General features: G+C 37.4%; 4 protein-coding genes across 6 annotated transcripts in view; 2 read left to right on the top strand and 2 right to left on the bottom strand.

Annotated features, from left to right (window-relative positions):
* cyfip1 (cytoplasmic FMR1 interacting protein 1) overlaps window positions 1–2,635 on the top strand; it is a 50,525-nt gene extending 47,890 nt beyond the window's left edge. For both annotated transcript variants that reach the window (XM_059340638.1, XM_059340637.1), the window contains exons 30-31: window positions 34–181; window positions 1,961–2,635. In XM_059340638.1, the coding sequence (XP_059196621.1) occupies window positions 34–181; window positions 1,961–2,125 (313 nt within the window). In that variant the 3' untranslated portion in view covers window positions 2,126–2,635. The remainder of the gene's footprint in view (window positions 1–33; window positions 182–1,960) is intronic.
* On the bottom strand, window positions 2,553–8,228 carry nipa2 (NIPA magnesium transporter 2). Its single transcript, XM_059340639.1, has 6 exons — window positions 7,942–8,228; window positions 7,062–7,292; window positions 6,570–6,626; window positions 4,987–5,077; window positions 4,701–4,861; window positions 2,553–3,754 (listed from the first exon to the last, which is right to left on the bottom strand). The coding sequence occupies exons 2-6, from the start codon at window positions 7,198–7,200 to the stop codon at window positions 3,102–3,104; spliced, it is 1,101 nt and encodes a 366-aa protein (XP_059196622.1). The 5' UTR covers window positions 7,201–7,292; window positions 7,942–8,228; the 3' UTR covers window positions 2,553–3,101.
* Window positions 8,229–10,742: 2,514 nt separating this feature from the next.
* On the bottom strand, window positions 10,743–15,147 carry nipa1 (NIPA magnesium transporter 1). Of its 2 annotated transcripts, none has more exons than XM_059342081.1 (5): window positions 14,951–15,147; window positions 14,746–14,793; window positions 13,945–14,035; window positions 12,894–13,054; window positions 10,743–12,235 (listed from the first exon to the last, which is right to left on the bottom strand). In XM_059342081.1, exons 1-5 carry the CDS (start codon window positions 15,081–15,083, stop codon window positions 11,742–11,744), a joined length of 927 nt encoding a protein of 308 aa, XP_059198064.1. In that variant the 5' UTR covers window positions 15,084–15,147; the 3' UTR covers window positions 10,743–11,741. The 2 variants fall into 2 exon arrangements, with proteins under 2 accessions (XP_059198064.1, XP_059198065.1); XM_059342082.1 differs by having other exon boundaries at window positions 14,746–14,790.
* Window positions 15,148–17,044: 1,897 nt separating this feature from the next.
* The window catches only part of herc2 (HECT and RLD domain containing E3 ubiquitin protein ligase 2), a 70,328-nt gene continuing 60,300 nt past the window's right edge, over window positions 17,045–27,072 (top strand). The window contains exons 1-6 of the mRNA XM_059340641.1: window positions 17,045–17,156; window positions 18,489–18,597; window positions 20,394–20,487; window positions 20,645–20,776; window positions 24,358–24,580; window positions 26,818–26,918. Of these exons, the coding sequence (XP_059196624.1) occupies window positions 18,526–18,597; window positions 20,394–20,487; window positions 20,645–20,776; window positions 24,358–24,580; window positions 26,818–26,918 (622 nt within the window). The 5' untranslated portion in view covers window positions 17,045–17,156; window positions 18,489–18,525. The remainder of the gene's footprint in view (window positions 17,157–18,488; window positions 18,598–20,393; window positions 20,488–20,644; window positions 20,777–24,357; window positions 24,581–26,817; window positions 26,919–27,072) is intronic.

The following is a 27,072-nucleotide window of genomic DNA, read 5'->3' as shown; positions in this document are numbered from 1 at the left end:
TTGTACTCATGCACCCGCCTTCCTGCTTTTCAGGCAGTGCTTCGGAGACGGCCTCCACTGGGCCGGCTGCATGATCATCTCCCTCCTGGGACAGCACAGACGCTTTGACATCCTCGACTTCAGCTACCACCTCCTCAAGGTGCAGAAACACGACGGCAAGGATGAGGTCATCAAGAGCGTGGTGAGTAGTTATATGCAGCAAATGCCTGCCATGACACAGTAGTCCTATAATAGTCATATTTATTGGACTTTTTTAGCCATTAAAAAAAAAAAAATCATCATAAAAACTAGGGCCAGCTAATTGTGACATCAGTCGTAACACATTATTTTAAACCAATCCAATGACACTAACAGTCATGGAAAAAGATTGTTAGACCATTGTTTTTTTTTCAATTTCTTGTTCATTTTAATGCCTGGTACAACTACAGGTTCATTTGTTTGGACAAATATAATGATAACAACAAAAATATCTCATAAGAGTTTAATTTAAGAGCTGATATCTAGCCATTTTCCATGGTTTTCTTTATGCTAACCAAAATAATTTTTATGAAAACCATGGAAAATGTCTAGATATCAGCTCTTAAATTAAACTCTTATGAGCTATTTTTGTTGTTATCATTATATTTTCCCAAACAAATGTACCTTTAGTTGTACCAGGCATTAAAATGAACAAGAAAGCAAGGAGAAAACAAGGGTGGTCTAATATTTTTTGTCCATGGCTGTATTTATCATAGACAGAACTGTGTCATTGTTGGACATTCACATTTCAGACAGCCCTTGAACTGATCTTGTGTGACAAAGGCTTCTGTCGGGGGGGAAAAAACTAGCTTGATAATCAAAATTACTTTGGTCCATAAATAAGCCGTTTTGCATTAACCAGATTCTGCAGAAAAGCATTAAATTATGTTTATCAGTGCAACTGAGAAGCCATGAATGACTTTGCTGAGACAGTTTAGTGACAGAGTTTACAGAGAAATAAGAGAGTTTGTAAAAATTTAAATATTCCAATATGTATAGCAGGTGGAGCCCTCATTATTTCCAGTATTGATAACAGCTGCCGCCCACAGTGAATAAAATGTTCAGAGGGTTGGATGATACACAAACACTTTATTTGCACAATGAGTCTTTAGTCAGATGCAGCAGCAGAGATCTGTTTTTGTGCAGCTGAGCCTCCGTCCTTGCTGTGAAGTGCTTCAGTTTACCTTGGTTGTTCAAGTGGCCTTAACACTGAGTTAGTTACCTTATCAATGTTTACTGTAGAGAAACCAAAACATGAATAAATGACTATTTTATGAAGTGGAAAGTAGGGATGGGAATAATTAATCGATGATTGATTGATGTTAAGAATTTAGTCGATCATGTGGAATTTTAAATCGATCTATGTATTTTTAAATTTTATATCTGTGTATCCGTACTCACTGAACTGAAACACGGCCGATCATTCAGTTCTGCGGCTGTACGTCAATAAGCCAATGAGCTGAGAATTAAGTCGGATAAAGCTACAGTCTGCAAACTGAAAGTTGCAATAATTATAAAACACAGAAATTAGTATTAATTGGAGCAAAACTAGCTTACTGCATCAAACCTTGTTAGCATGAATTACTAGGTTTAATTTAAACACAAAACACAATTAAATATGCAAGATTACTGTGAAAACTAACCTCATGCCTCTTAGGGGGCTAAAACATTGAACTCCTTGACGTTATCGTTACAGTTTAATCTCACTTGAGTTAGTTTTACAATCGACATGTTGTCTCTTGTCAACTGTATTTATATCTTTTATTTTCCCCATGTATGCATGTTTTTATACATACTGGAGTATGAATTGATCATTAATGTTATAGATGCTCGAGTTTGCAGGTAATTCCAAACTTCCATCCCTAGTGGAAAGAGCTTAGTCTTAAAAGAAATCTTAGGCATTTAAAAAAAAAATTAATTTACATTTTCTGCTTGCCTTTAGCCTCTTAAGAAGATGGTCGACAGAATTCGCAAATTCCAAGTCCTCAACAACGAGATTTTTGCCATCCTGAACAAGTACCTGAAGTCCGGGGATGGAGAGAACATGCCGGTGGAGCACGTCCGGTGCTTCCAACCACCGATACACCAGTCACTCGCCAGCAGCTGAGGTGCTGCTACCACCGCCGTCAATACCGTGGACCAGCGTGAAGTTCCAAACACTGTCAGCATTGCCAGACTATCCATAAATATTCCTTCTCATTTACTTTGGGTCTTTAATAGTAAAGGACCATTAAATGTAAAATGTAGAGGTTGGGCCACATTTTGTCAGAATTTTTTTTTGTATTCACTTGTGCCTTATGAAATGAATAGATATTTTCCCTTTTTGGATGAACTATTGTTTTATACTTGCAGAAAGCTCTAGATCAGGGAGGTGAAATTAGTTTTATCAGAAAAGTATTTAAGGGTTTGCAGTGGTGGTGTATTAAGGGTGAGTAGTAATCTATTTTAAGTGGGGGTGGAAGTAAATCTGTATTTTCTATACTGTTGAACATGCATGCTAAACATTTAAAGGAAATTAAAAAGTAACAAGCTCATACTCATGTTAAGCATTTATTCACTGTGCCTTGTGTTCCAAATGTTTTAATCATTTTAATTCAATAAATATGTAACAAATCTGTTGGTTCATCTCAAGAGCTTTTCATGTAAACACTACAAAAAAAAGTTCAGAACTTCCAACAAAAGTTGTTGTTACTTTCAAGTATCACGAAAACTCAAATTATAGTGACTGTCCTTTTTAAATGTTGTCATTGTCAGCAGGATCCATATAGAATATATATTAAAACCTTTATCATTTGATTTATAGAAAGAAAGTCAGTGCATGAATATGCATGTACATATAACAAAACATTTCCTTAAAAAACTCATATTTACAGCGCTACAGAGGAATGAAATTAAGTTCTAACTGTAACTGAATACGACCAGGTCATATTCTGAGAAAAGTAAGGCAAATTAAAACATTAAATACAATCCACTGGTCTGTCCAACAAGTCATTTCCCCACACAGTTGATTGTCTTGTTGTTGTCGTACACCACAACAATGCCATGGTTGGTGAGTCAGTAGGCAGCTGAAAAAAAGTTCCTTATTAATGATCTAATGAGGAAGTCATTGCCCCATTTCTTCTGGAGACGCTATCAAAAGGCAAGCCCATTTCTCTGTCCTCCATGTCCTCAGTGGACTCGTTATGTAGCAGTTCGTAGTGAGACGCCATGCCATTGGCAGCGGGAAACGCCCGCTCATCCTTCCTCATGGACACAGCGAGAGAGGCCAAGCTAACGCTAACGTCTTTGAAGGCGTGGAGCAGGAAGATACCCACGATGATGGTGAGGAAGCCACTGAGGGTGCCGATCACATCGTCCGTGCCCATGTGCTCCCACTCCTTGAAGAGGATGGCGGAGCAGGTGAGCACAGATGTGGTGAAGAACACGTAGTAGATGGGAGTCACCAGGGACGTGTTGAATATGTCCAAAGCCTTGTTCAAGTAGTTGATCTGTGTGCTCACACAGGCAACCAGACCCAGAAGCAAGATCCACGCCAGCGGGTTCCCAATCACGTGTTTCCCAGCGATTGCTTCCTTGATGGCAATGCCCAGTCCTTTGACGCAGGACACTGACAGTGCCCCGATTACTGAGCAGATGGTGATGTAGACGAGGATGTTGGTCTGACCGTGACGGGGACCCACGACAAATATAAAGATGAGGGCCACGATGACGACAAGAGTGGCAAAGACGAAAAACCCTAGGAAAAGGGAGGAAGGGGGTGTTTAGTTGGAATTAACATGAAAATAAAGATATAAAATATGACCAAAGTTGCATTTTTGGTCTAAAATCAGGCAAAATAGGTCGGATTATGATATGGAACAGCAGTAATTAATTTTCTGTCTTAAATCTTTTTGTTATGAAGCTTGACAAGAAGGTAAACCATAGTTAAAGAAGTATTTAAGGGGTCATATTACAGCAACTTCTCAGCCTGCAGATCTGTTTTATAACCATGGTAATTAGGGTTAGGACCTGGTTTAGGAAAAGCCATTTCAGATAAACAGTTCTTTGGTTAATGTTCCTATTCTGACTAAAGACAGAAAAAGTATTACATATGCATTTTCCCAAAATCATAATTAACTCTCTTAATTGGTGCATTGTTTCACCAGGTAGTGTTTGCTAACCAACCTGTTACATAGCTGCTTAAAAAAAACATTTTTAAAGATTTTTTGGCATTTTTCCAGCTTTGTTAGTACCTTAGTGGTATGTGCTCTACCAGTGAGGCACCAGAACGCCCTATGGCTGCTTTTTTAATTGCTTTTGTTCAAGCAATTAATGTCAACAGGAGGGACTTATTTACTCAGAGGCTTATGGCAGAGCATAACAATGCAGCTTGATGACAAAACAGTCAGTAGTATATACTTATTACCCCAGGCTATGATGCTGCAGTTAGCTGAGCAACTGCTATCAGATCACTTGTCAGTGTACTTATTTACTTTCTGATAGCATCAATGCTGGCTATAGTGAAACATGTCATTTTTGCTCCATTTTTTGGGATGTTTCAATTAGAAAAACAAGGGTTAATAAGTTGTTAAGCTTGGTAAGATAAGAAATGTAATGTGAGTTGCACAGTAAGAGATAAAAAAAAAAAAGTTAGTGTAATACAACCCCTGGACAGGACCTCAGGTGTCCAGTTAGTTCTTTACCTGGGTCGACCAGCTTCTTGGCCATGTCCTCGAGGCTGCTGATCTCTTCCTCTTTCGGAGCGTGTATCACCATGGTGGTTGAGCCCAGGATGCTGAGCATGCAGCCGAGCTTCCCATGCAGGTTTAACCGCTCCGTCAGGAAGTACGACGACAGCACGGCGCTGCAATGACATTTACATTCAGCTGCCACAGTGACTTCACTCCACAAATCCATTTACAAATAATAAAGAAAAGGTCAGTTCAGACATGGTTTAAACATCCAAGTCATGCAGTGAATCATCTGTACCTGACGAGCACGCTGAGGGCTCCCAGTGGGGTGACCAGGGTAGCAGGAGCAAAGGCATATGCTGCGAAGTTGGCTGCTTCGCCGGCTCCCACTGTTGATCCATATTAATTAGGAAAAGATTACTATGGTGTAATAAAGGGAGGTAGAGGTAAACACTGAAATAATGTCTGAAGTTGAAGTGTGTTGCAACAATATTAAGTACAAAGCTGCCCTCCCATGTAAGCCTGGGTGTGGTAGTATGCAGGTGAAAAGACATCCCAGAGTCTGGGTTAAAGTTGGTTGAAAATGTTTTTTTTAGAGGTTTAGGCGAGGAATATAATGACATGACAGCATTTCAATGATCAGGGAGGACACACAACACACTGGAATATAGTCATTTACAAGAGCTTGAAGACAAAATCGCTAACTAGACCAATGACATAACCCTGACGCCTGAAAAAAGTGCTTTCAACCAACTTTAACCCCGTTTTATTCGCAAAATCTAAACATCATTCAAAAGGGATCTTGTGTATTTTTCAACCACTAACCTAGTTTAATGTCTAAGTAACTAATGGGGACAACAATTTCTGTAAATGATCCAGTTTAGAGAACGAGTGCTGCGGCTCAGTCACACAACAGGCTGCAGGGTAATCACTCCGGGCATTTGTCAATCGTCAATGTTTGTCCAAGTGTTTGTTTTTGCCACCAGTAGGCTTCTATTGTAATTAGTGTCTGACAACATTATGGAAAGGACCCTACAGAGAAATAAACGTGTTCTTCACCTTTTGTTTTTCTGTCTAACAAAGCCCCTTTCATTCATGCAGTCTGTTCCTGCACGGGGTCATGTGTGAATGTTTTCAAGTGTGTTCAATCTGTTTAGAATCTAAGAAAATTCTTTAGCATGATTTGATAACTAACAAGCAAGTTCTTTTGTTTGCAAACAAACTTTTTTTCAAGAATTGCAGAAAAGATCCAGAAATGAGGGGCCTCCTCTCAGTCTGCACAGAGGGTGAAAATGATGGGCAGCTGTCTGGAACAGTCAAAGAGGCTGTAGTGTACAGCTAAATAACAGGAATTCTATGAGGGCATAGCACAATGAGGCAGAAACTCAATGTTACAAAGTGACTTATTGCAGCAAGACAAACCTGAAAACCGAGATTAAAGTCAGGGCAAGAGTTTGTTGTGTTGGACTAGAGAAAGTGTAATCCAAGCTGTGTTCCAAATCACATGCCATTTCTTTTTACTTTTGGTATAGTATGAAATAGCCTACACTTCTTGCCTCCTTTTAACGTGTTTGCACTACTACTTTTTGGGTTTGGTCTTGGTTGTTTGTGTTTTTATTTAATACCATTTACTTATATTTTTAACTTTATTCTACTTTATTTTTATTATTCTATTATTCTGGTTTAACTCTGTACTTGTGCTGCAGCAACACCTGAATTTCCCCCATAGGGGATCAATAAACGAATATCTAATCTTATCTTATCTTATCTTATCTAAGTGTGCATGGTCGCCATCAATTCCAGGATCCAGGTTAAAAAATACCAAAGTTTCCCTTTAACCACCAGATCAAGTGCTTATAACTACTGAGTATCATTACTTACTTGATAGTAAACCAGCCCACCATAGCCATTCTTTTAGATAGGCATGACCGCCCTGGCCTGAAGAGCAAAAACATTTATTTAGAACATGTGATTCCACTCATTTGAATAACACTTGCATGTAAGCAAAACCTAAATTGTGTAAGCATCACACAGTCAGGCAGCTGCACTTGATTTGAGCTGAAGGTCAGGTGTAATAAAGAAGTTAATGTTTACTAGGTGTAAAAAGTGTGCTGATGTGACAACTCACACTAACACATGCATACAAATACAAACAAACACACACACCCTGCTGAGGTGAGCAAAACAAAGGGAGCTTGAAATGTAAGGAAGGCTTGCTCATCGGCTATCCCCACTGGTTTAGCTACTTGGCTTGCTTTTAGTGTTGCACAACAAGAGCAAGGAGTGCCTTAACTCAGCTGACAAAGTTAGACAATTTGGTCCTTGACATTAGATTTGTTGTGCTGCAAATTAATACTGAGAAAAGGTCAGTACCTGCTCGCATCGATCCCTTCCTTGCCAGCCGCAGAAGCCCTTTCTTCTTGAGGATAAAACTGCCACCGATGAAGATGCTGGAGCTGATGGCCAATCCCAGACCAATATAAAAATCATACTTCCCCCTGTCCTGACCCATAGTGAGGCTGGATGCGTTGATGTGGTCTGTCACATTTACGACCAAACAGTGGAGATAATGACCAACAGTGCAGTTCTGGCCAGCCCAGGAACCTGAGAACAGAGCATATGGAAAACAACAGCTGCTGTTAAAAAAAGTGCTAAAATAAGGTTATTTTACATTATTTCTTTATAAAGCAATGACCTACCGTTTCCACATGTGACATTACAAAATCCATCATTATATGTGTGTGAAGACTCCATCAGAATGACATCTATAACTATCTAGTCTCACTGCTGGGCTGCTCCCATGCAAACACCGACGTGACTTCTGAATGACTAATTGATTGTCAGGGTGTAGTACATAAAAAGCCGTGTGCTAGCCAGTCAGCTGCTATGTCAATATTTTACTTTCAAGACAGGAATTCAGGAAGTACCACGCCACTAAGGTTCATGTTAACCTGAGCAGGCTAGGCGAGGCTCGTTAACGACCTATTGTGAAGTCACATTTTACACAGTGTGCCAAGTATCTGACTAATGCATGTCAGTACACTATTCTCAGTGACAGCAGCACTATAATAGCACCAGCCGTTATTTTGAAAATATAATTTAAGGAGTATTTACACCTGTGTAGCCCCTCGTTAGCAGCGTTAGCTTGTATTAGCGCGACGGCTAACTGGTTAGCTAGCGAAGTTAATTGGCGTTAACGAAGACTGTGGTGACAACTGCTTGCTAGTTTTGAGAAGTAACAATGAGAGTTTACCTGTTCAAAGGTGGCTGTCTGCCCCCAACAACAACTCAGTGGTAGTAACTGGAGGTTAGCCTTTAGCTAGCCTACTTCCTGGCTCCGTTGCTAACCATCACATAGCTACCGCTCCGTCCACATTCAGCCAGCACCGACTCCGCTTGACGACTGCCGCACTGCGAGCTTCTTCTTCTGCTTATCAGCGGAGCCGAACCACTGAACTGTGAGCCCTCCGCAGGCTGAAGTTCATACCGCACAGATAACGAGCTACCGGAGCTGAAAACTAAGCCAACTCCTAGTAGTTATAGTTATATAAATATGTTTTTATTACAGTCACTCTGCACTAAAAGTACAACTTGTACACTGAAAAAATTTGGAGTGACATTTACTTTAAAAAAAAAAAAAGCTAAGCAAGTTTTTCCACACAAAAAGTGTTACCTTTACTCAGGCTGTTTTTAAGTAATATTTATTTAATAGAACCACTTAAAAAAAAAAAGAAAATACACAATTAAATTGCAGATTCACTGATGTATCCAATTACATTTTACTTGGAAATATCAACTAATTAAGCCAATGAACTGGTTTAGTGAATATTAGTTGGAAGGAATGATTCAATTTACATACAAAACTGAGGACACATAATAACAAACAATCACTAAGTAATGCACGACATGAAAAACTGCTATTTTAAAGTAAAAGCACTGAATTCGCATTTCGTTGTAGAATGTATATAGTATTATGTATTTTTTCAGTGCAGTATGCGTTGAAAAAAAGTCAGCACATCACTTTGAAGTTTGAGTTGGTTTGTAAAGTTACTGGGCATCACTATTAAACCATTTCTAAACAGATACAGTAAATTAGTGTAAACACAGTTAAAATGTAAACAAATAATCCAGAAAAAACTCATTCTCACTCTATTTTTGAACACCTTACACCTTATTTACGTTGAAAATATACATATTAATAATCTAAAAAAGGACATGTGTACCTCAAAAACTGTTTATTTTCCACAATTTTCCATTCAACCCCTGTATTATGTTGTGGGTCAAATTGACCCATTTCAAAGTTTAGAAAAAAATGTTAAAGGATTTTTTCATGAAAAAAAAGTAAAATAAAATTTAAAAACAAAATGAATGTAATGTAAAACCATTGTATTTTATATGTAGGTCTTTCCAGTGTACATAAAAAAGTTTAAAACTTGCATTATTTTATGAAAAACAAGTGAAATATCCATTGAACCATGATCTATGAGAGGTAAAGAACACCATCACACTAAATATTGATTGAAATAGTTAGTAATGGAGTTATTAATGAAATATAAACAATGTTTATTGGGATTTTTTAGTTTCTGACACTTGTGGATAATCAAACATGCCCCAGGTCAAATTGACTCACGGACATTATTGCTGTTCCTGAGAACCGAACATAACAGGAGGGATAATACTGTTTGTTGTAATTAGTTCTTATAAGTAGTTTTATATTGAATAGAAAAAGATTACTTTACAACTGCTATCATTAAACAGTTAAACTGTTATTACATTTATTTATGGTAATGGTAAAAAGTAGGAAAGTTTAACTTAAGCAACTGTGGGCTAGTTTTATTTATGTAACTGCAAAAATAAACTTATTTTCCTTCCCTGGAGGGGCAGCCAAAGAGAACAAATGAGCTGTTATTGGGGGCAAATTTAGCCTGGCCTTGTGCATGTCTGTGACAGAATCATAACACCCTAAATTATTGGAAACTTATTCATTTAATAATAGAATGACTCCCATGTTTTACTAAATTGAAACAAAATAATTTATTGTAAATCTGTATTAGGAAAGACAAGCACAAATGCATTTATATAATATATTTTACAGTTGATATTATATGTAACCACGTTGATTTTTTTTAATGCTTTTAAATGAAGCAAGCTAACCAAACCCTTATCAAAGAAAATAACACTACTACACTAATATTTCTCATGGCCCCTTTAGTACAATCACTTTCAAGTTTGAGTCAGTTTTTAAAGTTACTAGGCATCACTATTAAACCATTTCTAAACAGATATGGTAAATGAGTGTAAAAATGTAAACAAATAATTTATAATCCAAATCACATGTACAACCTATAGCACCATTTAATATCCTGACAAAACAGCCAGTGGTCACAGAACTAAAGTTTACATTTTGTATATCACCTTTACAAATCCCTCCATTAGACAAAACGCTCATTCCGTCATTGTTCTTCTATACAACTCCTGGACTAAAGAGGCTGCTTCTGAAATTACACTTAATAATTCACAGGCACACTGAATAAGTCAAAGTGTAGGTGATTCTACACTGATACAGTCTAGCATTGGTAGAAAGGGAGAACAAACACGAAGCCTATTAAAGCCTTGAGGGCAGCATTCTGGATAAAAGTAAACATAATTATGTTCAGTTACAATTTAGCCAGTTACCAATGTTTTTAAAGCCTCTTTGCAACAATTTTAATAGTGCAAAAATGTGAAGTTGACAAATTAACTTTTCCTCAGGCCCTATTTGAATGTGCAGTTTAAAAGCTATTAGAGGTAAAGATACAGTCTCATGATGAATGAGAGTTTCACTTGTGAATATATATTGAATTAAAAAAGGGATAATTAACTTTGGGGAAAAAAGTGTTGCTTTAGGTGATATGTATTGGTTACACAGTAACTATGAACTTTTCCATAAGAAACTGCACAGATTCAAGTAAAATGTTAAGTGAAACCAGTGCCTGAAGAGGACCAAAAAGGGTGCCAGTACCTTCATTCAGGGGCAATATCATCACATGTGTCTTATATATATGGTTTTCTATGGAAAGTTATGGTTTTTATATAGTATCAAGAAAACCATGGAAAATGGCTAGATATCAGCTCTTAAATTAAACTCTTATGAGCTATTTTGATGTTATCATTATATTTGTCCAAACAAATGTACCTTTAGTTGTACCAGGCATTAAAATGAACAAGAAATTGAAGAAAAGGGTGGTCTGATATTTTTTTCATGATTGTATATCTTATAGGGGTAACCCTGAATGGTTGACTATTAGATCTAATGAGCCTGATTTAACTGTCAATCTCACAATTGAATCGTTAAAGTTGAAGTTGTGTTAAAATGTGGTTACGAAACAATTGACTATTCCATTCAGGGGTGCTGAATGTCTGATTTTACATAGAATTGCTTGGTTTCTCCCAATAATACATGATATATTGTCTATTTTGGTATAAATATCAGCCCATTAACATTTTAATAAAAGTGTTAATAAAAAGTATAAGCATGGGTACCTCACTGGGACAAAAATCAGAAGTGCCGGTACTCAGTACTGGGGAGTACTGGACCATATCAGGCACTGAGTGAAAAGATATACAGGTGCATCTCAATAAATTAGAAGATCATAGAAAAGTTTATGTCAGTAATTCAATTCAAAAAGTGGAAATAACACATTATATAGATCCATTACACACAGAATGAAACATTTCATGTCTTAATTTATTTAATTTCGTCTAATTAAAATGATTATGGCTTACATTAAATTAAGCCCTAAAATTCAGTGTGTCAAAAAATTTGAATTATACAAAAGTTGTTCAATGTTTAATATGGAAATGTTGGCCTCTGAAAAGTATGTCCATCTATATGCACTCAATACTTGTTTGGGGCTATTTGACTGGAACTACTGGAAATTGACTTTTCCATGATATTCTAATTTATTGAGATGCACCTGTAAATACAGTGTTTGGTCATTTAAACTGGTCAGATCAAGTGTAGACACTTTGTTATAAGAAATGCATTATGGCACAAAAGTCAAGTCATCTCAATCAGTCTGTCTTCTTCTTCCAAGTAATCAACGCCTCTTGGGAAATGCGGAGCAAAACAACCCCGACACACACTGTTGTCAGCCCACAAAGCATGGCAATGCTGTCAGTTACAGTTAGTGCAGTCCACTCCTTGAAGAGAAGAGCAGAAGCAAGAATCACGGTGGATGTGAACGTCACATAGTATATGGCTTCAAACATGTTGGAGCTGAAACACTCCAAGGCCTTGTTGATGAAGAAGAACTGGATCAGGATGCTGACAGCCAGCGTCCCCAACAATCCCAGGAAGAGAGCCAGGACTCTGCTGCCCGACGGCCCTTCTCCAAACACATCTTGTGCAACCAGGCCAAGTCCTTTGCTGCTTGGAACAGTGAAACTTCCCAAGAGGGAACATATGGCGACATACACCATGATGTTTGATGTGCCGTGAGTGGGAGCAATCCACACAATTAGTATGACCAGCAGCAGGGCCACCAAGAGGGCGTACGTTACAAACACTGCAGGATGAGAAGGGACATTTTAAGAGAAATGTTCATCTATAATGCCAATACATTGTATATTTTCAAAAACAAGTAATAGTTAGCATTTTAGAGACATTGCTCTTTTCGAAAGACCATTGGCTGTCATACATAGAGCACGAGCATCTACTGTGCGGACCTGGGACGCTCTTATCGGTTCTCTTTCTGACATTGTTTGCTTGTGTTAAAGGTGTTTCTGTGAATTATAATGTCTGACTGCAAGACTATGTCATCTAATGCAACGAATTCCCACTGGTGGATCTGAAGTATGTCTGAATTTTTTTTTGCTTACTTTATCTTTGTAGGTCAGCTCATCTCCTGTCCTCTACTTGGTGTGTATATATATACAGTCATAGAAAAAAATATTAGACTATTGTTTTCTTCAATTTGTTGTTCATTTTAATGCCTGGTACAACTAAAGGTACATTTGTTTGGACAAATATAATGATAACAACAAAAATGTACTGTGTATATATATATATATATATATATATATATATATACACACAGTACATTTTTGGTGTTATAATTATATTTGTATATATATATATATACTTTTTTTCTCTCTTTTCTCTCTACTGGAAAGTCTTTAGTGGCAACCTTATGGCGCTATGTTTGTAATATATATATATATCACCTGGGTCTGATAGCCTCTCCTCTAACTCCAGTCTCGATGTTACAGCCTCAGCTTTAGGGGCGTGAATGATAAGCACAATGGAGCCACAGCAACATAATACACAGCCAAGCTTTCCCAAGATATTTAAATGCTCCTTCAAGATCCAAGAAGCCAGCACAGCCCTGCATCACACAAACACAGCATATTGTTGTAAAACACACATGCAATTGATAGCATCCTGAGAGGATTATACAGTGTAATGTTGACTGCACTCTTGTGCTTGGTAGATGTGAAATAATACAGTGACACAATGGGATTAATGCAATTCAAACTTGGCTTAAAGATATACCACGCAGGAATTATCTCTTACCGTTTGTGAACATAAATTCATACTTGGCCCATCCTCCCCAATTCATCAAAAGTAAAAGCAAATCCCAGCTTGACTTTCAATTTGGAATTAGCTTTGTCCACTTGGCAATTTGCCTTACTATTAGAGCCCTACCAATATGGGATTTTAAAGACTGATACACATTTTAGAGGAGAAACATTACAGATAACCGATCAGCTGATTGAAATTCTGAGATGGAATGAGATAGACCGTTGCTACAATCCTGATCCAGAGAAGTTGTGACTCTGTGTAAAACATACATTAGAAAAGAATGCATGGATTTCAGAATTCAGAATTTATACTTAGAAAAACAAAAGTTTATTAGTTTGAACATTAACCTCTTAAAACCCAACTACCTGGGTATGTTTAGGAGTAGGAGAAAGGTTATGATTAGACCAAAATAAAATTTGAGGTGAGGTTTTTAGATAAGCCTGTAGTGGGTTTCCATCCCACATGCACGCATATTTTATTTATATTTATGTTTTCTTTCTGACCTTTCTTTTTCAAAATGTACAAATAAAACATTGTATGAAATTTTAATTCAAACCTTGAACGCAAAGCATTGAATGCAACCTTGTACATACGAGTATAGCTGCAGTATGTCGCTGTATGCACTGTATGATGAATGTCAAGCTAAATGTTTAAGTAGAGGGAAAATAAGAATGAATTCTCTGTTGAACTTACCCAAACAACACTCCAAGGGCTCCGAGTGGTGTAACTATCACAGCAGGGGCCACATTATACGCCAGGAAATTCCCAATTTGACCAACAACCACTGTTAACATTAATAAAACAGGTGTTTCAAAACATTTAGCCTGAAATTTATTTTTTAACCCTTATGCCCTCTTCAAAGCTACTACCCTTTCGTGACCTTCGTGGCCAAAAAGGCCACGCACACAACAACTGCTATTAATCACCATACATCAATATTTTTTTCAGATTTTTTTCCATAAATCTCCTAAACAACTTCAGACTACAAAAAATTAAATAATTTCGAGATTTCTTTTCACCCTTTATATGACAGTTTACTTATTTGAATTATTCCGCAATTTTTCCCCCACAAAAAAAATGTGATTTATTTTCCATATGATAAATAGTAGGGAGCTGGGGTTTGAGTGGAGATTAGAGTCTTTTTTCATGAAAAAAAAATCTGAAAAAAATATTGTATTGTAGATAAATGCTGATTTAATAACAGGTGTTGTGTGCGTGGCTTTTTTTTGGCCACGAAGGGTACGAAAGTAAATGCACCAATGGAGTATAAAAGACATGTAAGGGTTAATGACAATGGATTTCAAAGATTTTACTAAAAAGAAAAGTTCCTGCCAAAAATTCATGCCTCAATTTGTGACACAGCCAAAATGATCTACACAAGAAAAAATGAGAAAATGTACAAAAATGCCCTAAGAGGGCATAAGGGTTAAAATGCCAGTAATTGGCCAAGTCAGAATGTTGATTTCTGGCATCGATAGATGGCGCTATACTCACTGGCCAGTGTGCCACTCCACCACACCACATCTGTGAGGTACGACCCTCCTGGGGGAAAATACATTTACAAGTTTAGCATCTGTGTTCTGTGACTCTTTAACAAACTTAATGGTGTTATTAGTAAGGCTCCCCCACTTCTACCCGTGTAGATATTTCACAAAGGAGAGCTAATGTCCGTCCACTTATCTGCGGTTTCGGTCTATACCTTTTTCGCGAGCGCGCAATATTCCCTTTTTCTGAAGCACAAATGTCGACCCATTGATGAAACTTGATACTACTGCTATCACTACTCCAGAAACAGGCAGCGAAACACTACTTGGCTCCGCGTCAACAGTCATTACTGTGGCTGTTTGTTCGGTTTATAGCTTGACTGCAGAATGACAGACGGTCTACAGTCCAGTTTGTAGTGTAGTCTGGGAAGTGAGAAACTGCGCATGTGCGGCTCTCTAAGCACCGGGCTGCACCATCCCTGCCTTCCTCTCACTGCATTTTAATAAACTATTGCGTTTTCACTCCAACCTGACATTACAGTGAGAGTCTGTTTGACATGTGAACATGTTGTCCTGCTTCTGACCTGTCACGCCCACAGAAAAAACCCTCATTGATTATCTGTGGGGGAAAGTAACTAAGTATATTAACTCAAGCACTGTGCTTAAGTACAATTCTGAGGTACTTGTACTTTACTTGAGTATTTCCATTTTATGTAACTTTATACCTCACTTTGGTGTGTGTGTGTGTGTGTGTGTGTATATATATATATATATATATATATATATATATATATATATAATCTTTATTTAAGGAAGATTGACTATCATGTATCCCTGTATATTTATTCCTTAAGCCCATTCTAGGATGGTGCAGGGATAGTGTTTCCATGTGTCATAGTCAGTTTTGGAAAGTACAAATTTAAAAAGACTAATCTTCCTCCTACCCCAGGACAAAAATATCCCCTTGCACAAAAGTGACAATCCAGTCTGAAATTAACTGTCAAGCATTACAGCATCTATTCCAATTCCCACCTAAAACCTAAGGGGTGAATACTGTTTCTGAATATGTCACAATAACTTATTTCTTGCCTTTGAATTAAATGCTAATACTATTAATTCAGTTTGTTGAGGGAAATAATTACCCTCTCAGTCTGTAATGAGAAAAATTCACACAGGCGGTATGGCATATTGGTACTCTAACAACTTCAGTAATCCGGTCACGATGGTTTACTGAAATTATATTAATTTAATTTGTAGTTAACATCTTACACATTTGCACATTTGCATTTGTTTTTATTACAATTATTCTTGCCTTTTTATTATCACATGCTGCCTTAAATTTTGTTATCTTATACATTTGTTACAAAATATATATTGTTTCTTTTTTAGCTTTTACATTGGTTGGCACTCTGCGGACAGCAAAGCAATAATTTCATTGTACAGGGAAACATGTTTTCTACTGTGCATATAATAATAAACACTTTTTGATATCTTCCTTTGCAAATGAATCCTTTATTTAGATGTATTAGGGTAAACGTCAGTGATATAGAATAAACTGTGAAATAAATACACTCTATAGTTAAGTTAACATCTAAAACGATATAAAATAACGTCACCCTGTTAATATAATCGCCTAACTCATTTTTCAAGTTTTGCAGGAAACACAAAAAACAAAAAAGATTAATGTTCATGACACATCCCATGTCATGTTTATGACACGCTCATGTCACTCTTATGTAGACACCTTCAAAATAAAGTGTTACCATATCTTGCGTAAGTCACAAAGGCATGTTCAAAAAATTGCCTAAGTCACATTTTATTTTGATTTAGGCATAATAAATGCGCTTAAGTCACACACTTGACATAGGCCATTATCTTAAAGGGGTAAAATCACATGATCTGATCAACTGAGGATGTAGGCGATTTTACCATAGGTGGCCGGCATCATGAGGAGATGATTTAGGCAAAAAAAACAACAATTTTGACAAAAAATGGCTTAGGCGATTATTTTAACAGGGTGACGATATGTAACTCTGTAGCTAAATAAAACATCTGTGAAATAAACACCAAATGCCTTGAGACACACCGCCACCTAGAGGACAGTTCAGCTTTATTCCAGACCAACCCCGCCCCTCCTATGTCCCGCCTCCCATCTAAAGGGAGCGCTCATTTTAGGAGTCTGGCCAGTACGAGCGGGCGGAGTTAACTCGGTGACCAACGTATTACTTCGCATTAGGCACCGCACCTCGGCGGACTGTTGTGGCGTAGATCAATCGCATCGAATCTCCTAGTTACCACTACGTAATTTGTTTCCATGCCTCGTGCCCCAGTCCGCGACCTGTCAATCAAGTACATTATAAAGGTCTCGTTAATGCAGCAAAGCAGCTGAGGGGACGAGAATAGCTTGAGAAGAGACCGCAGGTAATTTAGAAATTTGTTGTCCAAATTGACATGTTATCCATTGTCTTGCGGAACTCTCCGGAACATTGCATGTCGTTCGGCTCAGTGTCACGGCTCAGAAGCTTGTTCATCGTTGCCTGGATGATGAGAGCTGGTGTAGCGTTAGCGAGCTAACGTTACGTTACAATTAGCTGTCTAGCAAGCTAAGTAGTTAGCCTTAGCCGCCAAGCTAATGTGAACATTACCCAGCATTATGTCTTGCGTTATGAGCGTACTTATGCTGTGTCAGTGTGTGTTATTAGCCGCTGGACTCGTGTCTGTTATCATATGTGGAAAGCAGGGAATAACGACGCTATCAAGGTTAACAGAGACTGTGTCCTTGCTAGCAGTTAATGCTACAATATTCTCGTTTTCCTCCCAACGTCTCATTCAGTTATGGATACATCTTTGGCCTTAAACTGTAGCCTGAATCCTGCAGCGTTATAATAACTTACATTAGGTACAGTTTATACATTAACATAGTTTGGGTACTAAATTCAAAAATCAGCAGGAGTAGCCGCATTAGTAATTTAAAAGGTTGGTCCACACAAGTATACATCACTTTCTGTAACGTTACTTAAACTAAAACTTTCATGATAAGAGCAGCGACATTTAGATGTAACAATATGTCAGTCTAGAAGTTGGTTTCTATATTAAAGCTGTCATTGAAATGGGAGTGATTCAGTCATATGTTTTGAAAACTGGCGTTGGGTTTCCCTTTTGTTTACATTTGGGTGATAATATTGGTTGGTCATGCTGATATTCCCTGACTGAGTAAATTCCCAAGTCAGAGGCCATCCTACTGTCGATAAACTGTTGCTACTGTTGGTAAATTGTTGTATTCAATAGAAACTGTAAAAAAGACCTGGACAAGAACATGCTGATGTTGTCCAACATCACTTTAGTCTACTCAAGTCATCTGCTAAAAGCCTGACCCTACATGGTTAACAGGCACTTGATAATGCAAGTAAGGGCTGGGCAATATATTGATACTGTGATATTCTAATTTCTCAATTACCTAATTCACAAGATAGACTAGATATCTTATATTATATTTTATGTATTGCAATATGGTAATATATTCTTTTTCTGATTTTTAAAGGCTGCATTACAGTAAAGCAATGCTATTTGCCTTAATCCATCAAATATTTTGTGAAGGTGCCTAAACAAAAAAACAACCCTAAAATTTGTTGCAATATTTGGATCGGCATATTGTGATATGTGATTTTCTCCATCGTCATTATTAGCTGATTCTCATCTTACTGTAACTTTGTCTTATGTTACAACACAGCCTTTCGTCTTCCTGTCTTGCAGGTTGGCTGCGTTTGCAGCCAGGAGAGGAGAGGGGAAGATGCCTTCTCCATCTTTTACCCTCGATGCTCAGCTGAGATTTCATGACAAATGGCTGAAGATAGACCTACAGGTATGTGTACAGTAGAGAATTATATGAATGTAAATGCTATTTCAGATGGAAAGGACAGCATGATATTTTGTTTGGCAATATTTGTCTTAATCTTTGCTTCAGTTGAAAGATTAATTATTTCATCTTTTTTGCAATCTAAATGCCCGCTTAGCTTATTGCTTTGTTTATTTAGAAGCTGCTTTATTTCTAAATGTTGTCAGTCTGATTGTGCTGCATCATGTTGCAGATGTTTTGTAAAAGACCTAAACCTCCATGGCTCACAGATAGTAAATGTGCATCTTATCCCTTTTTTCCCCTCAAAATATTCCTCGATAATGCCATACATTGTGTGCATATTACATTTGTAAGCATCAACATCCAACATTCTGCTCCTTTAACATGGCAGGAGTCAAACAGAGACTTGAACTGTCTGGGCTACATTTGTAATAATAACCTTACACACCTGACCTCTTCAGACATATCTGCAGCCTCTGGTCTACAAGTTGTATCCAGCTTCTTGCATAGATGATTATTGTTTTTCCAGTAAGGTGGAAAGAGGTGTAGCCTATAATATTACAGTCATTTAGGGGAAAAGGTGTTTAAAAAAATCCATGTTGTCAAAATAAACTTGTTGGTTGTAATTATGAGGTCTTTTATCAATTTATGATGGATTTACAGAAGATTGGGATACAACACTGTGAAATCTGACTGTCCAATGAGCTGTCTCCTCTCACCTCCACAAATTGCAGCCTGTCTGGCCTGAAAATTGGTTTGCACTACTAAATGAGGACTAAAATTGGGCAAGGGTATCATGTTTTCCCATCGTTAGAGTGGCAGCTTTAGTGCTGTGTCTGGTCTGGTGTCATCTGTGAGCTAACATGTTGTTGACATTTAAGACTTTGGATCCTTGAAAGAAAGTGTTGGCTATCCACTTCTTGGGAGTATTTCTTAGTAAAGCAAAGCATGGATGGTGATGACCCAAATTTTACAGCAGATGTATCTTTTAATCAGTTGGGATTAAGTGATAAAGCAGCTATTTTGTGGTCTTTCTTGACTAATATTGGATATTAGCTTGTTGGTGTTAGTTCTCTTAGCTGGGTTATGAAGACTGCGTAACAAATTCCCTTCCAAAAGTCAAAGAATTATGTTTGCTCCAGTTTTTTGAAACTTGAGTAATGAAATACAGGCAGATAAGACCTGTAGAAATAGTTTTTCAAAAATATGATGGTGAGAAGAGAACTAGGGCAGGGTGATTAATTGAATTTTATTTTCAATCACGGTTGTGACTCTGATTATGACAAGACCAAGATAAATCAAGCACACCCGCCTTTCCTTTACAGTGGTCCATTTCCCCCTGTTTGCACTGAGGGACTCACTACAATATGCTGAATATAGTTTACCAAAATGTCTAATATGTTTAATATGTCTTGGGAGTTTGTGCAGTACATTATATTTAATATAATTTTATATATATATATATAATGACTTTATATATTTAATATTTCTTTAGTTTTAATAGTTGATCTATTTTTTTAATTCAATTTTTACTTTGTTTTTTCGATCAAATTGTTTCCAAAGTCAATGAGGAATAGTGCGATTTTTGCCATTGTAATCGATCAGCTCACTGATCATACTGGATCTATTTTTACCTCTGATTCTAATGACCTGACAATGTAATAATAGTCAGTCTGTGACATACTTATGCAGAGCAACAAACAAAGCAAACACATCCAAGATGTGAAGAATACGCCTTGGAATATTTTAAAGATAAGATAAATGTGCTGTGCTCATTTTCCGTTTCTCATTTGCTTTGTCAGCGGGCATTCTCTCCAGAGGGACTGAGTGAGATGTGGAATGAAATGGTAAAAGATGAAGAGATAACATTCAATGGAGATGAATCGGCTCACCCAGGTACGGCACTGAGAGCATCGCAGCATTCAGCATGTGTTTATGATGACACAGTACACTTGTACACACTGTCTAAGGATGATACCTGAGCCAGAGAATGGGGTTTGATTTTAACCTTGCTGGTGGGAATGAAGGTTAATGTCAGTTTTGATATTTTCAGAGGATTGCCCTGACTGCTTTGGAACACCGAAGAAGGATGAACCCAATGACAAAGAGAAGAAAGAGGAGGAGGAGACATCAACCTCTGTACATCACTCCATCATTGAGACCTGGGACTGGGGCCGGCAGCCAGGTGAGAGAGCGATCAAGAGCTATCTGAATGCATTTAAGATGTGCTGGGCTACAAAATATCCCATTGAGGCCTACTACTACTGCCTCGTCCTCCTGTTGTGGCTGTTATTTTACACCTTTCTGTTTCCAAGTATAGTAATTAATACCAAGCTGAGAGCACATGGTTTCACAACACTTAAATGTCGACAAGATTACAATGATACTGACCATTTCAACACATGGTCTGTGTTTATCAGTTTCACTCAGTCTGTCAGGCCTTGCTGATGTGCTCATGTTTTGCTGGCACGTGAGATGTGGAAACTCTGAAATGACAACTTGCAGTCCACAGGTCTGAGTGGTTATTTTTACCCCGTCAGAGTGTAATCTTGGTAGGCGTTACAATGTTGGCCAGTGCAGAGTAGCGTCTCTCACCCGAGCTGTGTTTACTGGCGGCACTGGGTGGGACAGGGTCATGGTGGTGGGAGATAAGCAGGGGGGGATCTACATGCTTGGTGAATGAAGGTCTAGCTTGTAGCCACTTGGCTGCTCTCTCTTTTTTTGTATTGACCGAGCTGTAAAAGCACACTGGTCTGATTGTACAGTGAGTGTAACTGGATCGCTACATGGACGAGTGCTCTGTCATTGATGCTTAAAGTTCAAACGGCATACTTCCTGCTTTTCCATTGAGTGGTCAGATATCTAGAACATGTTGATCTCAGCAATTACAGCTCAGACCCAGGCTATTGTTTTTGAATCAGGATGGTGCTGGGACAGATGACAGATTTGTTCTGATTCTTAGCAGTGGATGTGTTTTACCTCTCTTCATTTATGCTAATTTTATCAGCTATTTACCATTTAGTCTTAGTTCTTGTTGTTTTTTATCAGATTGAGTTGATCTCATCCTGTCTTTTTTCAAAAAACTTTTAGCAACTTAAGTGCATTGTTTTGTAGGGCTTGACTGATATGGAATTTTTGAGACTCATACAGATTTCAGAGGGGGAAAATTAACGTATTAGTATATTTAGTGAATTTTTGAGCTGGAATTGGGAATAAAAGATCCTTTCAATGTGGATTTTGCGCCGATATGACGATACAAAGATACCCATAAGGCTGCTTTATGAAACAAATAACTTCCATACAAAATTTTTAACATTATGTATTAACATAACATATTGTCAACTACATCATCTTTTGGAGAAGTATCCCCACATGTTACTGCTTTTCAGCCATTTGTAAGCAATATAGGGAAGAAAGTTTTATGTTATCAAGCAGAGTGCTAGACAAATTACCAACATTGTTTTCTGCATATACGTTCTGTGGAAAAAAGTTTTATTTGGTACACCATAGACGCCAAAACCTATATGTCTATAGTCTTTCTTTATTTCATAGTCAAAGAATTCAATGAAAACTGTTGACATTTTAGTTATCAGATCACTTTTTAACATTTCAGTCCATTGCGTCCAGCCAACGCAAATAGTTGTCATTTTGATCAAACTTATTTCACATATCTGATGAAAAACACAGCCTCATTGTAACGAAAACGTCATCTTGTTTACTTTCTCTTAAGCCTTGTTGTTGTCACTGTTAACTTGAACGTTTGTAACTTAAAGTTACTCTGAGCTCCCCTTGACTATGCTCATTGTGTGCTGCTGGTGTAATCCTTATATGGGAATTGTGCACAGGACACAAAACTGGTGCATGCAGTACAGGAAAAAATAAACAGTCAATAATATTTTCTCTTCTCTTTTGTCAAGAAAAATAAAGAGATTTTGTAGAAGTGTTTTTTTTTTTTAAATACTTGTATTGCTTTTATGTAAATATAGAAAGGGTGAGGTCTGAGATATTTACATATACAAAATAAGGATAAGCCAAAACAAAAAGTACAGGTACAGGTCATTGACCCTCTGGGGACTATTACAAAAATTAAAAAAACACACACATACATATATATTATAGAGCTATGTGGTTTTAACAGTCCCATTTTTCCATTATTTATCTCCCCTCTCCTTTTTTAATCAAATAGTGAAGGTTATTTTCTCCATAATACGTATAGAGTTGATTATACTAATAAGAATATTCTTTAAACTACATTTAAAAAGAGCTCGAATTAGATTGGATTTTTGGGTCAATGCTGTTACCGATATATAAACAAATTTTATTATGTGCTTGCAGTTTCACTATGTGGAACATGGTGTCACAGCGACTCTAAGTTTTTGTTTCTTGTGTTAAATTACATTATAGAGTTGACATCGATGAGTATAATCTCGTTGCACGCTCTGATGGACTGCATTAGATTCCGAAGTGTATAGGAAACATGTACACAAAGGTCGTTGACAAACATTTATTAGTTATAGTTTTTGTTAACAAAATGATCAATGTTTTCAGTGCTCAATATTTTCTAAACAGTTAATCAACCCCCTGTGAATTTGGTAGTTCTGTTGCACAAGTAACTTTCTAGCCATGGGTAATGTATAATAAATAGTAAGAGATTTTGTTGAACTGTGATACATATCTGTCCTGACAGCCGAGCACAGCTGACTGTAGTGTGGCTCATACAACCTCAGGCCAGTCTGGCTTACTTAAAGCTTAAGTGGATTTCAGACCTGCTATTTTGGCTCATCTTGTCTTCCCTGCAGCGCTGTATAGACACATACTGTAATAAAACATTTTCTCTTGAACCAGAACAAAGGACTGATTGTGATCAGGGCCAGTGAGGGAAAACATTGAGTAGGGTGAATTGTTTATTACAGTTAGAAAAAGTCAGGTCTACAAGTAATAAGCTTAAGTGTCATGGGACCCTTTCTTGAAGCACCATGTTGTTAGTGTAATGAAGAGCTGGGGTGTTCCATCGCTCATAACCGACATAAATCTGTATGTTTTTATGTGCGGGTTATTTTTCTAATCCGAAATGTAACGTATAATGCCTAATAAATAATTCTGTGCTCCTTGTAAACTGGAGTGTAAGTTATTAAAACTTTAAGGCCAGATTTCATCTTAAATTATTAAAATGTTGCAGCTTTGGATAAAAGCGTCTGCTAAATGACATTGTAGCATGTTCATAGGGTGGCAAAAATGTTTCAACTTTTTTTTGTTTTTTTGTTCATCTGCCTTATTCATTGTTTAATTGTTCTTTTGGCTCGAGTAATTAAAATGTGGGTTTTCATGAACAGTGGAATATATTTTAGAGGAGTCATAAAAATGCCTTTGCTTTTTATTTTTTCCACTCTGATAGCTTTGTGTAAGATTTAAAGTTGTTACAATACATTGCATATTCTGTAAAATATATTTTTTTCATGTATTTGAGTTCAGTCTTGTTGCCAGAAATGGGATTGCAGAAGAAGAAACTTAGTGTTAGAACAAAAGTATTTATTACATTTACATTTATTTTCCATTAAGTGAACATTCATACATTACAAATGCAGACAAATTATTAATAGCCTAATTATTTAGATATTAAATATATATGTAGTATATAACTTTAGACTGGTCAGTGGTCAGTTTATATGTACTTTGATGATACTGTTTCTTTTCTGCGAGAAGTAATTATTATAGCGGACAAACTAATAATTTAGTTTTTATTGCTCTTTCCTCGTGTGTGTCTAGATGAGACCGAGTTGAAGGACTGTCTGTTGGTCCTGGTTGACGACCAGCAGAAACTCTCGGCTCAGATGGCCAAAAGCACTCTGTCTGCCCAACGCCTGCGCCAGCGCCTGGTCATCCTGGAGCGCTACCTCATCTCTCTGAGCCACAGCATGATGCAAGAGACGTACAAGGTCCGCTGGAAGGGGCCCCCCACTTCACCACTGCCTGCTGCTGACAACAAGAGGTAAAAAATAATGAAGCTGGACGTTCTAGAGGGCAGGAAAGTTGGCTCACAATAAGGAGGTCCAGGGTTAGAGGATGCAGAGACTTTACATTGCCTGTCGGTGTGCATAATGTTAGTCATGTGATGACGGCTGACCTGTCCATGGTGTACCCAGCCTGTCACCCAATGTATACTAAAAACAATCAGTGTGCTTTCAAGGTATAGTTTGTTGAGTGAAAAACTACATGATCTTGACGTGAAAGGTCCCAAATTGTTGGTTTTCTGATAACAAAGCAGGTCGAGGTGCTATATCGAATAATGTGAAAATAATATATATACGTATACCATGTCCAGGTAGAAAGTTTTGTGTCGGTTGTGGGTTGTTTTTTTTAGCTGCATGCTAAACAAGCACACTAGCCGAAAGAAGATGTTACCTTCAAATAAAGTGTCCTACATGCAGTTTGTCCTTCCAGTTCTTGTGTTAAAAGCTTTGGCTCAAATCCATGCAATCCAGCCTTGAACTGTGGTGTCGTTTTGGAAACTTTGTAATCCAGTTTTGTTATTAATTTTCAATTTTTCTGTGTTGAAAACGGTTGTAAGCCATCCACTAATTATCCATGAAGCCTTGGGTTTAGTCTGCCGACCAGTCATGGGTTGTATAGACTTTTTTTGTTTGTTTCACTGTGCAAACCTTTTTTTTTTTTTTTAAATGACCTTAATAATATATTATTTAAAATCCTTATTTATAGTGAAATGGTTAACTATTAACATCCCCTATGCAGAAGACTCCGAAATACTGACCAATCAGAGCAGACTAGGCTTTTTTTGGGATGGATGCTTAAAGAGAGAGGCGCTGAAACGGAGCTTTTCACACAGAGGGTGAATACAGCTATATTTAGTCAGACTGTATGAGAAAAACAATGCGTTTTTTTGATCACTCAAGAATGTAGACCTTTTTCTAGTAGAAACAAAAAAACAAGAATGAGCCTAAAAAATAGAATATTATGCCCTCTTTAACCCATTAAGGCCTAAAGCGCCTGGAAAAAAATGCCTGGAAAACCTATGGGCGATTTTCAAATGACCCCCTAAAACCTGAAGTTTTTCTGGAAATTCAACACCTACTAAATAATAGATTTTTCAGCCTCTGTAGCAGATAAAAATGAAATTCAAAAAGTATTTGAGAGCTTATACCCGTGGCTTTCATACGAAGTTGAGTTTATTTGTCCAAACTTTCAATACATTTTTTTTAAAAATCAACAAACTCAGCAAATGTTACATTTGTCTGAATAAAAAATCCTATGCATAATACTAATACATGCCATTAGCAAGATGCAAACATGATATGACCACTGGAAGAACAAGACATAGTTCTCATTAGCCTACTCTAATAAAAAAAAAAGATCATAATAATAATAATAAATAATAAAACATTTTATATATTGCACTTTTCAGGGTACTCAACGACGCATTAAGTAATATAAGACGAACAGTCATGATTTCTTATATCATCATCACAATCAATTAGCCTATTATTATTATTATTAATATTAATATATTATTAATAATATTATTATCTCCAGATGGCCACAAATCTGTCTGTTCTCTGGTGAAAATATGTCGTCTAAAAACATATTCCTCATCCATAAATGCCAGTCGATTGGTTCCGAGGGTTCAAAGTCCGGATCAGCAATTAAATGATCGGCGCTGTTTTCATCTAGATCGCTTCAGTCACTTACTGCTGAGCTCCTCCGCTATAGTCGTCTTCCTCCATGATTTATAAGTTCTGGAAAAGTCCGATGTTGCATTTCGACACTCCCACATGTATTCTGATCATGTTCTGATGCATTTCATTGGCCAGGGGACCGAAAATAGGTGGGAAAAAAATACAAATACTACAAAATGACATATCCGCTGTCCCGGCCTTAATGGTAGAGTGACGCAACAGCGCTCCCGGTCTTAAAAATGCGATAATGCTTTCCCGGCGTCAATGGGTTAATGGCTCCACCACTACTTGAATGCAGAGTGTTGTTATTTAGGACAGCTCTTGAACAAACTTTTATACAACTGTAGACTGAGCTAATACAGTTTCTTCCTGGTATGTAACCAATTTACAGGTTGTTCATGCTCGTTTGAGTTAAACCCTACAAAGTAGTGTGTGCATGAGTGCACACTTTGTTTTCCTTACGGAGGCCTCTTAAACACACTCATAAATGCATCTTTGATTAATCTGTTTTTTTTTCAACTCTGTTTTTTTCCAGCACTCGTCCAGCCAGTAAAGGCGTTGAAGGTTTAGCCAGAGTTGGCTCCAGGGCAGCGCTCTCTTTTGCCTTTGCTTTCCTGCGTCGAGCCTGGAGGTCAGGTAAGAAGATCCCGGGATACTAACAGTGAGGACTTGTTGTGCCCTTGTCACGGGGATGATAGCTGCTGTCATGGTAATGGAGCTTTGCTTAACAGCTGTTAATGGATGTGTTGCACCATATTAAAAGCTGTTCATAGTAAACAACACAACATAT

Source organism: Centropristis striata, chromosome 9, assembly GCF_030273125.1.
Source record: "Centropristis striata isolate RG_2023a ecotype Rhode Island chromosome 9, C.striata_1.0, whole genome shotgun sequence".
Taxonomy (NCBI): Eukaryota; Metazoa; Chordata; class Actinopteri; order Perciformes; family Serranidae; genus Centropristis; species Centropristis striata.
This window is presented reverse-complemented; position numbering and strand designations above follow the sequence as displayed.

Bases quoted from the DNA above. Each gene is read 5' to 3' on its own strand.
- nipa2 (XM_059340639.1), bottom strand. From the start codon at position 7,200: ATGGGTCAGGACAGGGGGAAGTATGATTTTTATATTGGTCTGGGATTG. The intron at 4,862-4,986 runs GTACAGATGATT...ATGTCATTGCAG, and splicing joins GCCCTCAGCGTGCTCGTCAG to CGCCGTGCTGTCGTCGTACT. The intron at 3,755-4,700 runs GTAAAGAACTAA...CCCTTTTCCTAG, and splicing joins CAAGAAGCTGGTCGACCCAG to GGTTTTTCGTCTTTGCCACT.
- nipa1 (XM_059342081.1), bottom strand. From the start codon at position 15,083: ATGACTGTTGACGCGGAGCCAAGTAGTGTTTCGCTGCCTGTTTCTGGA. The intron at 13,055-13,944 runs GTAAGTTCAACA...TGTGTGATGCAG, and splicing joins GCCCTTGGAGTGTTGTTTGG to GGCTGTGCTGGCTTCTTGGA. The intron at 12,236-12,893 runs GTGATATATATA...CTCATCCTGCAG, and splicing joins GGAGAGGCTATCAGACCCAG to TGTTTGTAACGTACGCCCTC.